General features: G+C 42.7%; 1 protein-coding gene across 3 annotated transcripts in view; it reads right to left on the reverse strand.

The window, feature by feature from the left end:
- Positions 1 to 7367, reverse strand: part of arhgef39 (Rho guanine nucleotide exchange factor (GEF) 39) — a 59016-nt gene extending 51649 nt beyond the window's left edge. For all 3 annotated transcript variants that reach the window (XM_068306994.1, XM_068306993.1, XM_068306992.1), the window contains exons 1-3: positions 7170 to 7367; positions 6272 to 6428; positions 3750 to 3844 (exon numbers count right to left, since the gene is read on the reverse strand). In XM_068306994.1, coding sequence (XP_068163095.1) covers positions 3750 to 3844; positions 6272 to 6421 — 245 coding nt within the window. In that variant the 5' untranslated portion in view covers positions 6422 to 6428; positions 7170 to 7367. The remainder of the gene's footprint in view (positions 1 to 3749; positions 3845 to 6271; positions 6429 to 7169) is intronic.
- Positions 7368 to 14614: the final 7247 nt, after the last annotated feature.

Consider the following 14614-nt stretch of genomic DNA (forward strand, 5'->3'; position numbering starts at 1 on the left):
GGCAGAGCAGCTATGAGAATGTTGCGTTCAGGAACCTGTGGGAGATTCGGGTATCAGCCGATACTTTGTTTTTATTCAAGTAACAGCCGATACTGTTTTTACATTACGTAAGTCGAAATTTCTTTCGTAAGGAGAGTTAATATTTTCCTGCTGATAAATTTCGTAAGTGGAGACATTCGTAAGTAGAGGTTTCACTGTAATGTTGTTTTTGTTTCATATTTCTATCTGCAAAGGTTGCGAAGATATTTGGTGGACCAGCGGACAGACACACAAACACTGACAATTACATCACCGCTTTGCGGGATGTAACCAGTGCTTGTGAAAAACGCTAGCATGTCGTCCAGGTTTCTAAAGTCCTCTAAAATAAAAGCATTCACCTTCTGAACAGTTCACACTTTCAGAAAGAGCTGATTATGACACGCCTGCAGCCGGTCAGGAAGTAAATACCATTATCTACAGTGTAGACCTTTGCATGTGTCCAAAGAAAACTACAACTATGTCAGGCATGATGCCTTAGCAATGATAAAATAAAGTAAAACACACGAGCATTCTTTAAACCGTCCTGTAATAGTACCCAGCATGCCGGTGGCCCTTATAACATCACCATAGCAACACAACAGCAGCACAAATGAATTGATAAAAAATAAGAAATGCAAATTCCAACCTGTGGAATAATTTTGTGTATTATTTGTAACATAATGATATGAATAATAATTAATATCTGTTCATTTGTGCAATTTCCTCCGGGATTAATAAAGTAGATATCTATCTGTCCATTTATTTACCTTATAACTTAATTTTGACGTGCTGCTGAACCACGCGAGACAAAATGTCAGCTTGAAATCTCATGTTCAAAAAACCTGCTGTGAGTTCACTATGTACAAGAAAAGCCTTCACTTAACACGCCAAGGTGGCAGGGTTAGAAGGTCAGAAGGCAGGGTTTTGATTGACCAACCAACCAACCAACCAACCAACTAAAGAACCAACCAACCAAGGAACCAACCATTATTTCATAAAACTAAAAAATTAGTTTTATGAAAACTACAAACTAGTTATTTTTGACAATTATATGAAGTTTTGTAATATTTTGAGTAAAAAATGCAAGGTGGACTGACTCTCCATGTGTGTTAGGGCTGTTCAGCCATGTTGCCTTGTAATCCATAATACTGCGTGTTTATTTGTGTTTACAGCCCAAGGAAATGCTGTTGTTTTATTTCTCCTTTCTGAACAATCTGATTTGAAGTGTGATTCAGAACCTTGTTTCCATGCCCAACCTCAGTTTCTGGATGAACAATGAAACTTGTGTGTGAAGGTTGTTGGGCTTTTTGTTCCTATTCCACAGAAGACGCCAAACCTTCAAACTGTTTAACATAGACTGTGAACTAAACCCAGTGTTAGCTCCTTGGCTAAGCTAGCCTTTTTCTGTACATGTGCATGTGAAGGGATATGGTCGACTCACGTTTCTTCAGAAACCACAACAACACCTGGTTCTCATGAGTAGGCTTTTGGGCGGACTTCATTTTGTTCACCTGTGATAGCGGTTCCAGTCCACACAGCAACACAGTTTCTAAATAAATAAGAAGAACCACTGACGACCCATCTGTGGGGCGTGAACCTTCTGCCTGAAGCAGCAGTGTGCATCCTGAACGTGCCTTCACATGGAACGACGACATTAAGACAAACACTGTCGTCGTTGCTAGGGCAACCTGTCAGATCGGCCAATCATGTGGCCCAGTCCGAACCAAGTAAGATCCCATTTGAACACTTGCTAAAAACAGTGTGGATGGTCAGACTAAAAATCGGATATGGAAGGAAATGTGATTGGAATCCGATATGCCTGCAGTCTGAACGCAGCCTAAGTCCACTACATACCCATCTACGGGAGAAAACCATCACCACTGCTCCCATCAATAATGCTCAGCACTGTCACATAGTTATTCAACCTATAGCAGATGTCAGTGTGAAATAAAGTGAAAGGAATAGGGGACAATCTCTAATCAATCGCGTGGCAGTGGTAAATCAGCGCAGCGCTAACACACTGTCTCCATGGAGCGTTTTTTAAATGGAGTGCTTGCCGTTATGTTTTCAACCATTGATTCAATAAGGGGCTCGTAATGAAGATGTATGGGAACGGCGGAACCATTTATCCAATACATCAAGCTACATAATTCATACTTCAGTCTTCATTGTGGCACACTCAACAAGGAGGCCTGTTAGTCTGCAGAGGATTAGAGTCTGGGGAACATGCGCCGCTCGTTATTTAGTCTGCTAATGGAATCCCAGTCAAAGGTAGCCGACGACTCGCTGCAGCTGGTCATGGCATGGATCTGATTCTGGCTTACATGTGTACTGCAGGGTTTTTGTTACCAGGTAACAGCGAAACATACAGTATTGGCCAAAAGTTTGGACACACCTTCTCATTCAATGTGTTTTCTTTATTTTCATGACTATTTATATTGTAGGCAGAATGACCACATGTGGAGTTATGTATTTAACAAAAAAAGAAGAAATAACTGAAAAAACATTTTATATTCCAGTTTCTTGTGAGTAGCAACCCTTTGCTCTGATCACTGCTTCACACATTCTGGGCATTCTCTCAATGAGCTTCAAGAGGTCGTCACCTGAAATGGCTTTCACTTCACAGTCACGCCTTATCAGGGTGTATTAGTGGAACCTCCTGCTTTAACAATACGGTTGCGACCATCAGTTGTGCAGAAGTCAGGTTAATACACAGCTTAGAGCCTTATTGGACAACTGTTAAACTCATATTATGGCAAGAACCAATCAGCTAAAGAAAAATGAGTGGTCGTCATTACTTTAAGAAATGAAGGTATACTCTCCTTAAAATGTTTGCTCCTCTTTAAGAACCAAGATGATACCATCAAACAACACATTTCAAAATTATGATGTCACGCCGTCCTGTCCTTATCATTGGTCTGAGAGAGCAGCTTTTGCCAAGTGTTCTCACAAGAACAACTTCAACAGCATGAAGCAGAAGGAAATGAAGAAGAAACGTCCCGCTAACCCAACCCGATCCAGATGGTGCTCAAAGCCAGAGCAGTATCAACAGACTGACTGAGCATGAAGGCAGAATAGAATCCCTGGTGTGACCAATCTTAAGGAAGAGCAGTAGCTCAGTTTGCAGGGACTTCTCTTGGGAAGCAGAGGGTGTTCATTTCAAGACCTTCATGGACCAAAGTATGGAGCTGCACTGGTCACCTCCACCAAAGCTGATGAGAGGACTGGTTCTCCTGGAGGCATCAGCACCCACATTCTGCCTGGATACACAGACCTTCACTAGCAGCACAAGGTTTGAGCTTTCATTAAAAAATGTCTTCCAGACACTAAATTACCAGAATCAGTCTCTTATCAGTTGTTTGGGCTGAAAAACTGATCACATGACCACAAGCCAGGACTTTGATTTGCATTCTGAGTGTTTAAACATATTCATCCCTTTCAACAGCAGGTCAGACAGGAAACACATGGTTGTTCTACCTCTGCTCTTCTGGTGATGTCTGCTGGGATAATTATCCCTGATGTGCATTAATGTCTCCACGGGGAAAGGGAACACCCCTCCACCTCAACACAACATCACTGATGTCTGCCAGCAGAGAAGATAGGGTTCCCCTCACTAAATTAAAAGTTTATTTAGACTGCTTTCTTACACAAGAGACAAAACACTAATCATCACTCCTTTACACAATCTCCATGAGCTCAGTTATCCTTTAAATTATTAAGGGGATACTTACTGGTTCACTGAATGAATGGCTTTAATTGAACTGAAGATGTTTTCTCTAATGTCCTGCCTCAGGGTTCCTTTGGCCTTCAAGATCTCCACAAAATACTGTGAAAAACAAGAGAGCGCAGGGTGACATCACTGCAGCATTTGTATTAATATTATTATAATTATTCATTTACAGCAATTCATTATTAATGTTTAATGTAACTCAGCAGATCTTAGAAAAGACGTGACTTAAAGATTTTCAGGAGGCACTTATGGAACCGACGCTGTGAGTCTCCCAGAACAAAGAGCTCCTGAACTATCAATGACAGAACAGTTACGACCATGAACAGCAACGGCTCACTGAGTTCTAGAACTTAGTACGTAGAACCCAACATGGCCTCAGTGGAAGGAGATGCTCACCAGAAGTTGGGAAGAGGGGATATCAAAGTATCTACTGTATATTGATACTTCAATGTCCCCTCTTCAAGGCTTCAGGTAAGGAAACACTGTCATTGATTGATCAATAGGTATTTGTATATACAGGTAGTCCTCAAGATAGGAACATCCGACTAACGAACATTCTAAGATATGAATCTACCAGTGTGCCTAGATAGAGATAGATAGATAGATAGATAGATAGATAGATAGATAGATAGATAGATAGATAGATAGATAGATAGATAGATAGATAGATAGATAGATAGATAGATAGATACATAGATAGATACATAGATAGATACATAGATAGATACTTTATTAATCCCGGAGCAAATTGTATATATCCACTGCTCAGGCATTACATAACGAATAAATACTGGATAAACACCAGGAGAAAAGGAAACACTGACATCACAGGACATACCACAAGACATACATTACACTAACAGACAGACACATGCAGCACTAACAGGACTTATCTACTAAACTATAACTAAAATATAAACAGTATAAAATTAAATAAAAATATAAACAGTATAAAATTAAAAAATATAAAGAGTATAAAATTAAATTAAATCCATTCAACCCCGTGCTGACCTCCCACCTCCCCCCCGCTCCTCCTGAGAGAGTCATTGTACCCCCTGATGGCACGGGGCACGAAGGAGGACCTCAGCCTCTCTGTGGAGGCGCTGTGTGACAGCAGTCTGCCGCTGAAGGTGCTTCTCTGCTGGGAGAAGGTGGTGTGTAGGGGGGGGCTGGTGTTGTTCATGATGGCCTTAACTTTAGACATGGTCCTGCTCTCCAGAAGCGTCTCCACAGAGTCCAGGCTCAGCCCGACCACTGAGCCTGCTCTGCGGATGAGTCTGTTCAGACGGTCCATATCTCTTTTCCTGGCCCCCCCACCCCAACACACAATGGCGTATGACAGCACACTGGAGACTACGGACTGATAGAACATGAAAAGGAGCTTAGGACAGATGTTGAAGGAGGCCAGCCTCCTTAGGAAGTACATCCTGCTCTGCCCCTTCTTGTACACACAGTCCCAGTTGAGCCTGTCTGTCTGTCTGTCTGTCTGCCTGCTTGCCTGCCTGTCTGTCTGTCTGTCTGCCTGCTTGCCTGCCTGTCTGTCTGTCTGTCTGTCTGTCTGCCTGCTTGCCTGCCTGTCTGTCTGTCTGTCTGTCTGTCTGTCTGTCTGTCTGTCTGTCTGTCTGCCTGTCTGCCTGTCTGCCTGCTTGCCTGCCTGTCTGTCTGTCTGTCTGTCTGCCTGTCTGTCTGTCTGTCTGTCTGTCTGTCTGTCTGTCTGTCTGCCTGTCTGTCTGTCTGTCTGCCTGTCTGTTTGTCTGCGGGGGATGAGCACCAGGCTGAGGATGACTTGAGGAAATTTCGATGTGCATCTGGACATGACTCCAGCTCTGCTTTGGTGTGAGTGTGGTGTGACTCTGGTGTGAGTGTGGTGTGACTCTGGTGTGACTCTGGTGTGACTCTGGTGTGACTCTGGTGTGACTCTGGTGTGACTCTGGTGTGACTCTGGTGTGACTCTGGTGTGACTCTGGTGTGACTCTGGTGTGACTCTGGTGTGACTCTGGTGTGACTCTGGTGTGAAATGGTTACTGGAATCAACAGAAAAAATAATCTTGTGTGGATCAGGACCCAGTGTCAGGACTGCATGTTATTAACTGATGTTGGGGGGGTTGGACTCATATCCAGTTTGACTGAGCCGTAACAGAGACTATTGTTACTCTGGTTTTAGCTTGAATTTGGTTGATCTTTTCATACTTGGTGCTTTCTGACTCTTGTAAAGGTACTTTATATACAATCAGTGATTTCTACAGTTATTGTATCTAATGAACATTAGTGGGAAGCATCTTTGGTTGTTTCTCCTGGAAGCTGAATCTTATGGTAATGACAGCAGCGTTGGCAGAGGTGGACACTCTCTGGGGACTTTGGAGACATTGGTTTCCAGAGTTTAACTAAGTAAGATCAAGTAAAGGTTGGATTAGAACAAAACCTGAAGCGAGTGATCGGCTGATAGCAGAGCTGTTGCGGCTGCAGAGCGACTCACACAGACGGTCTCCGACGGTAACGGTCTGGTCGTGCGACGCTACGTACCGTGGTGACCAGCTCCAGCTGCTGGCAGTAGCGCTGCTCCGTCTGCACCAGTTCTCTGGCCGTCCGGTTGCGTTTCCTCTCCCAGCGCTCCCTCTGTTCCTGGATACTGGTGCCTCCATGGGAACCAGCGACAGGAGGGGAGAAACTCATGCTCACACTGTGAACACACACACATCGGGCTCAGGCCTGGCTCCAGGGGCCTTTCATGAATGCACCAAACATGATCCTACACCACTGGGTGTGTCATACACAATGCATACAGGTGAGGATGAAATTATGGGCTACAAGCTAAAGGAAAAATCTTTCTTGTTGGTTTAGAGGTGAAATGTTGGTGATGGGTGTCCTCATGTTAGAAAACTGCACTAACCCCCCCCCGGGTTGAGACTGAGATCAGGTTAGACTGAACCCGACTTAATACTGAGTTCTGGCAGCCTGTGAATAAACAGCCGGACGTGACGGCCGACTATTAGACACTCATTTGAACCAATGCTTCACCGTCTTCAGACAGAACCCCTGAGTGCTGGAGGAACACGCTGAATGATGACGTCACAGCTCCCTGCGTCACAGGTGGGCGTAGTTCAAAATAAATCAGCCAATCAGAACGCGGTCCGAAAGAAAAAGAAAAAGAAGAATGACCCATAAACACAATCTGGAATAACTGAGGAACAAAAAGATGGAAATGTTCTCCATTTGGATAAAAGGTTCTAAAACCCTGAGAAGGGATGAAAGGATCACGTGACGAGAACACCCAGACGTTCAGTCGGAACCCTACATGTGATCCAACTCGTCCTGGGTCAGAACACAGAAGGTTCGAAGCTCTGACCCAGTAGTTGTTGCTTCCGGTTGGGTTGAGACATGCGATCCGATGACGTCACGCTGGTATGCAGGTAACACTCACCTGGTGATATTGATCAGGACTGATCAGGAGTTTGGATCCAAACACCGATCCGTTCCGGCAGAAGGGTCCGCCGGCCGTGGACTCCTTCTGTTCGGCGTTCACAGCCTCCTCTGTCACGTGACTTTATCACGTCACGCCGCGGTGGATCCACGCAGAAACACTGTGACCAGACCGACCCACGGAAAACGGCCCCACTTTGAAGACACGCGCTCTTTTCACACTGACTTCCGTGTTCCGGGGAGCTGCGTGGACGCGCGCGCTGATTGGTCAGAGAGACCAGACAAGTCCCGCCCTCTAGTGACATGACCCGCCCTCACCGCCCTAGGATTGGCTTGACGTAGGACGTCAGGAAGTGACGTAGTACGCATCCGCCTCACAGATGCAGACAGACGTCCGGACACCGGAAGGAGCTCCTGGACCGGTCTGTTCTCGGTTGTTCCGGCTGCCCGCCTTAAAAAATGAACAATTCAAATCAGACACGTTTCTAATCGTTGAGCTTTGATAAAACCATTGATCCTTTCTAGATGGTGATGTTGGGTTAGGATTAGGGTAAGGCAAGTTTATGTGAATAGCACAATTCAATAATAAAATATCAAAGAGCAAATAGAAGGAAAAAGTCTTAAACAGGAGACTAAAATATTTAAAGTAAAGCTAACAATTGAAAAAAATGCAGATGATTAAAGAACAGATTCAGGAAAATACTGTGGTGAACAAAAATGTTTTTAGCCCTGATTTAAATGAAGTGACCGTTTGAGCAGACCTCAGGTGGTCAGGCAGTTTGTTCCACACCTGAGGAGCATAATAACTAAATGCTGCTTCACTTTGTTTGGTTCTGGTTCTGGGAACACACAGTAGACCTGTCCCAGATGACCTGAGGGGTCTGGTTGCATGTACTTTGGTCCAAGACCATTTAGAGATTTGTAGTCCAGTAGTAAGATTTTAAATTCTATCCTTTGACTCACAGGAAGCCGGTGTAGTGACTTCAGGACTGGAGTGATGTGGTCCAGTTTTCTGGTGTTTGTAAGGACTCTGGCGGTAGCATTTTGGATCAGCTGCAGCTGCCTGATTGATTATTTATGTGGACCTGTACGGACACCATTACAGTAATCTATCCTACTGAAAATGAAATCATGGACAAGTTTTTCTGGGTCTTGTTGAGACAGAAACCCCTTAATACGAGCAATGTTTTTTCAGGTGGTAATAGGCAGAGTTAGTCATAGCTTTTAAGTGGCTGGTAAAATTCAGGTCTGAGTCTGTAATTACACCAAGATTTCTGGCTTGATTTGTAGCTTTCAATGACATGAACTCAAGGTGAGCATTGATCTTTGATCTTTCATTTTTGGAGCCAAAAACATTCACTTCTGTCTTGTGTCTTTCATTGATTTGATTAATACACTTGCTTAATGAAAGTAAGGGACTATAGTTTTGTGATGACACTGAAATGTGAAGTTGTGTGTCATCTGGGGGGTAGGGTTGGGTTAGGGAAAGTGCTGGTCGAAAATACTGGTTTGAAAATACTGCGGGACCATTACGCCAGCCAGGGTAAGCCCAGAATAATTTCCCTGCACAATGAACTGTGTTCTCTCAAGAAAAAGTCTGGTGAAAGTGTAACAGATTATCAGAGCGGAAAAGGCGGTAACTGCTCTGAGAAACACAAAGCAAGTGATCAGTGATGAGCTGATGATCGCTATGGTAATGAGGGGACTTCCAGAGCCTTACAAGCCTTTCGTCATTCACGTAACACAGAGCAGTGAAGACATGAGGTTCATACAATTTAAAAGTAAACTAAGAAGTTATGAAGAGACAGAGAAGTTCGACAGCACACCAAAGTCAGATAATATGATGAAAGTGGACATGTTGATGGTGACCTGCTATAGATGTGGTAACCGTGGCCATTTGGCAAGAGCCTGCCACCAAAAATCAGAACCCAAATGGTGCAGCTTCCACAGGAGCTCAAGCCACACTGATGAGATATGCAGAAGGAAATTAAAGTTCAAAGAAGATTCAGCAAACCAAACTACAGAAATCAGAGACAAACATGACGATGAGCACACCTTTGTAATCAAGGGCAGTCAAAAGATCTTCCCAGAAAACATCAAAGAAGGACTGATGGTGGACTGTGGTGCCACGTCCCACATCATAACAGAACAAGACAGATCCACAAGATTTGACAAGGACACATTACATGGAGCTTGTAGATGGAACCAGGAGGAACAACGTGGCGTTAAAAAGGAGACGCAGAGGTGCTCCTTCAGGACTTCTATGGAAATCCTGTTTTGGTGACGTTAAAGAAAGCCTTTACATCCCATCATATCCTCAGGATTTCATTTCTGTGAAGGCAGCCACAACTGATGGAGCCAGTGTGATATTCAAAGAAGGACAGAACAGAGTCCTGTCCCATAAAGCTGGATTAATCTAGTCAGGCTTCCTCTTACTTATCTGGCTTCACTTAACCAGACATCCGCCCTCCAGATTTTCGGTCCCATAAAGCCGGCTATCAACTCACTAATTCAATCCAGGCTTGTCCACTCTAGATCTGTGCGCACTCACATAAAAAGGGCGGAGTTTGCTGCATGCGACCAATCGCAAACATGCAACAAACCGGCCCGAGACGCATATTTCGCAACAATAATAATTAATAAATACGATCAATACAAATCAATAATCCAGGCAAAAAGCAACACAGTTGCAGCTGCCAAACGGAGCAAGGATCGCTGGGAAAACATGGCCGACTGCGTCAATGAGGAAGTTAGTGCCATTATAATATTACTGCCCCACTATGATGCACTTGTGTATCTGACTACAGTAACATGTGTGTGTTCATACATGTGTGTGTGAACCACATGTTTGGTTATGACATGTGATCGTAGCCCCGTGACTTTATGAACAGCTCTACGTACTGTGTTCTTCACAGGTTTTCAGCATCGCCAACAGAATACATAAAAGTACCTATCAATCAATCAATCCATGATTTACTTAAATAATTGATTAATGGCATTTTATCTGTGTCTTGCTTGTAACCCGTCCAATGAGGGATTTCAGGACATCATAATAATTACCAACATCACTCAGAAATATATGAACTGTCTCAAAGACCCTCAGGTCAATGCACACTGTGTGGGGCTGTCAGCGCGTGGTTGGGGTGCGTTCCATTCCTGATGTAAGGCTCCAGCAGCTGACAGATGTAATGTAACCCCTCCCCCCAAAACCTCTACCTTTCTACAGTCATTGTTCAGCCAATCCCACCGGATTACAGCCATCCCTAAATATTCTCTCTGCCTGAGCGCTCTGCACACAAGCTGTGACCCGAGATCCACCGGGTTCTCAGGGAACGGACGGCCCGTTTTCAGGAGAACTGATTGGTCAGTAGGTGGGGCTGTTATACCTGCTGAGCTCTGATTGGTCAGTAGGTGGGGCTGTTATACCTGCTGAGCTCTGATTGGTCAGTAGGTGGGGCTGTTATACCTGCTGAGCTCTTATCCTGAACTTATCCTGCTCCGGAGCAGGTTAGGTGTTCAGCATAGGTTACCGCGACAACGTAGCCTGATAGAAAGTCAGCCACCTTTATGGTACCGAAAAGCCAGGGAAGTTACCTCGCTAAACCGTAATCCAGCTTTACGGGCCTCAGATTCATCACCAAACAAGGGACAGTGTGCAGCGTAAAAGAGCATGAGAGACTCTATATAAATATATATGTATATATATATATATATATATATATATATATATATATATATATATATATATACATATATACTTTATAAGGACGGTAAATAACCCATCTGCTTCTCGGAGCAGATGGGTGTCAAAACGTTTGACCACCCCTGGTCTTTTTGGTCTCCAGATCCTCCTGGACACATCTCTGCTTTGCCTCAGCTTCTGTCTACGTTCATGTTGGAGGCTCTGCAGTTGTTCTTTGTTCCCAGTCCTGAAGGCCATTTGTTCAGGTGATCCAGGGCTCGCTGCTGGAAAGCGGCGTACCCTCCAGACAGGTGGGGTGCTCATAATTCGTCAGGTTGTTGATGTTGTGACTCATAGAGCACTCCCCATTGGGTTGACTCAGAGCTGTCCTGCAGTGCTGCAGGAGTTTCCTGAGTCCACCTCTTCACAGTCCTTGTGGTCACCGGATGCTGCTGGACAAGGGGGACATACCGAGGCGTTGCCAGGACTAGGGTGTGGTTGGATCTACTGAGTGATGAAGGGCAGCGGCACTGAAGCAGGATCCTGCTGACTGATAAATCAACCCGGATGAAAGATACCTGACAGAGATGAGAGGTGGATTGATTTGGATCCCATCATTACATCAAATCAGTTCACATGTGAAAATTTGATGTGACTTTCATCACCTAGAGGGAGAGCAATGTGAGCGTGTGAAGTCACTGCTGATTAAAATCTCATGTGATTAAATTTCACCTTTCTAATTTCACATGTCACTTCATCCCTTAATCGGAGACTTAATGGGTTTGGTGTGGCAAACACTTCCTTGGGGTTCCCTTATAGTTCAGCTGCTTCAGCTTGTGTCCATGGGCAATCAGAGAGTTGATACCCCCATGGTGGCTGCAGGAAACTCCCTGCATCTGCCTCAGAATCAGAATCACCATAATCACTGAGACATTCATGAAGTACTGCCATTAGGTTTTTGACTGTCCCCTAATAATGATAATGATAATGATAGTAACAATAATTAGGGTTGAGCCGAGTACTCGTTTCAGACGAGTATCCGGGTATAAAAAATACACACATTTAGGAAAAGTCAGGCTCCTATTGGTAGCAAGTTTTTTTTAAACCAAGTTCTGACATTGTAAATTTTGAAAGCAGGCAAAAATAACTGCCTTGGGAGTTCTAGTGTTAATTAAAATTGTTAAACTTTGTGTGAAAAAAAATTGCAAGAACATTAGGTGGTAAAAATGAATTAAATACATTTTTTTTAAAAAGTTTGATCATAAAAAGAAAAAAAATTTAAAAAGAAATAAAATAGAAAGTTGTTTTGAGTATGACAATTCTTGTTCATCCATAATTTTTAGTTCATTGTAAATAGTTCTCCTACTTTTGTGATCAAAATCATAGATTTGAATCTCAATTTTGAGATTGTTCTGTAAATAGTTTTAAAATAAACAGTAAATGAAGCATCAATCCATATCAATTTTCAGACTTAAAAAAATGTAGCGATTGAAGCCCCACCCACTTCCGGTTTGAGCCCCGCCCATCCCGAGTACAGATACGGATACAGATAATGATACACACTGCTGTGTGTACTCGCTCATCCCCAATAATAGTAATGGATTGGAGTTATATACGCTTTTCTGGACACTCAATGTCGCTTTTACATTGGATTCATTCTCCTGCGTAGAAGACAAGCACCCAAGACAAAATAGTGAGGGTACAGTTAAAAAAATAATTGTGTGTGGAGAAGCTTCTGTCAGCTTGGTCCAGTGTCCAAAGAAGAATATATGAATTAAAGCCAAATAAAACTAGTGAATGAAAAGCAAAAGTGGGAAAAAAAAGCAACATTTTTGCATCTTTCTCTATTTCTCAAACTGTTTTTTAAAGAATGACTAGGCTTTAACATTTTTATCATAAATAATTTGTGATTTATTCTTTTTTTCAACTTAATAAACATTTATGACATTATTAATATCTTTAAAATCAACACTTTGTTTAGGTTTTATATTGTACTATTGTGTAAACTCAATCCTCGCTTACGGCTTTTACCGTATATTCTGTTATTACTTTGGGATGCATAAACGTCATGCTGGGATGCACAATTTTTTGTTGCAGCGCATCCCAGGGATGCACTACTTTCTGGAGGTAAAATGAACTCTGAAATAGTAAAAATAATAATAATAATAATAATGTTCAGCATGAGTCATCTCTGCACATTATTTTCCCAGGTGACACTAAGAGATTTATCTACATGTGTTTTTTTTACTGACCCCCAACCATTCTTTGCACACCAGGAGCTAAAGAGAGTTATGTAAAACTCTGCAATTTGCTGAACAGATTAAATGCATCTTTAATGAGAAGATTATTAAAATGCATGATATTGGTAGGCAGTATCTTTATTGTTTTCAATTTTATTGTGTTTGCAATACATTTGGTATTATAATAATTGGCCCCAAAACAGACCAGTGCAAATTAGGCCTCTTTTGCCTTGAGGCGACACAGGCATGAAGAGTGCAGGAGCCGACAGACAAAGGGTCCACTTTTTAACCCGAGGAAAGGAAGAAAAATGTAAAAGCGTCAATGATCTACACAGGTAGAGGAAGTCTCCCAAGGTTCTGGAGCCCTTCAGTGTTTTATTCATACCAGCTATTGCCAGAGGACTCATAATTAACCTCTGCACTCTGTAAAAAAACTTTATGAGATGAAAGAATGCATCGTTTCATACTTTTCAGTCTCCCTTTCCCCAGTCCGATAGTATTGAATTTCAAGTCATGAATTATTCAAGCGTGGGCTACCTTAGGTGGAGGATGTTATATGAAACAAGATTGAGAGACCAGGAGATATCAAATGAGTTGGCCCGCAGAGAGAAAACAACAAATAAAAGTCACATCAAAATAAATAGTTGAGCTGTTGGACAGAAATCTCTTAAGTGAATACAAAAAAAAAAACGTTCCTGTCAAATAGCACTTTTTCTGCAGCGTGCTGGAACCTGATGTGAAAAAGTGTTAATTGATGTGGAATCCCATTATCTACTGTTGATGAAGGGGGGGCAAAGGCTTCATTTGTTTGAATGCTGCAGTGTCTGGCGCTTCACTTAACTTCTGAGCTGTAATTAACAATGTTTTAGTCCAACGGTAATCATGGTGTGAAGTGTTGACACTTGAATCGTGCTTTGGAGTGGCTCAGAAGGACATAATTATATCAGATGTAAAACTGGGAGTGTCGGGTATGACTGCGACTGTTGAGAAGTCTTTTTGATAAAGTCTCTTTTGGCGTCATAAAAACAAACTTTAAATCAGTGTAAATGTTTAATTTCATTCCAAGTCTTCAGCCAAATCAGAAATTCATTCCTTGGTGTGTAGCTGCAGCACCGGCATAAACTCGTATGTGTGGTGACGTTTACATTCACATTTACATAACAGTGCTTTTACTGAAAGCTGAGAAATGTTTCAATTCATTTTGAAAACTTTCTGTCTTCACAACCAAATTATGGTCAAAATGATCGCTGTTGACGTGGATCTGGAAAATGTACCATGACCGTAGTTTTCAGAGTGGCTACAGCAGAGTGATGTCACAGTGGTGGAACTTCACGCAGGAAGAGCATCAATCAACTCCGGTGAGTTTGCAGCACAAACAGAACCCAACAGCAACAGCAGCTGTGGTTTCTTTGTATACGCAAATACGTGGTATAACAGCATGAATAGAGACTGAAAGGTTTACAGTTTGAGTCCCCAAATCATTGAACAGTCGTCCATGAACAGGTAGTCAGCATCTAGTGAACA

This window comes from Antennarius striatus, chromosome 22 (genome assembly GCF_040054535.1).
Source record: "Antennarius striatus isolate MH-2024 chromosome 22, ASM4005453v1, whole genome shotgun sequence".
NCBI lineage: Eukaryota > Metazoa > Chordata > Actinopteri > Lophiiformes > Antennariidae > Antennarius > Antennarius striatus.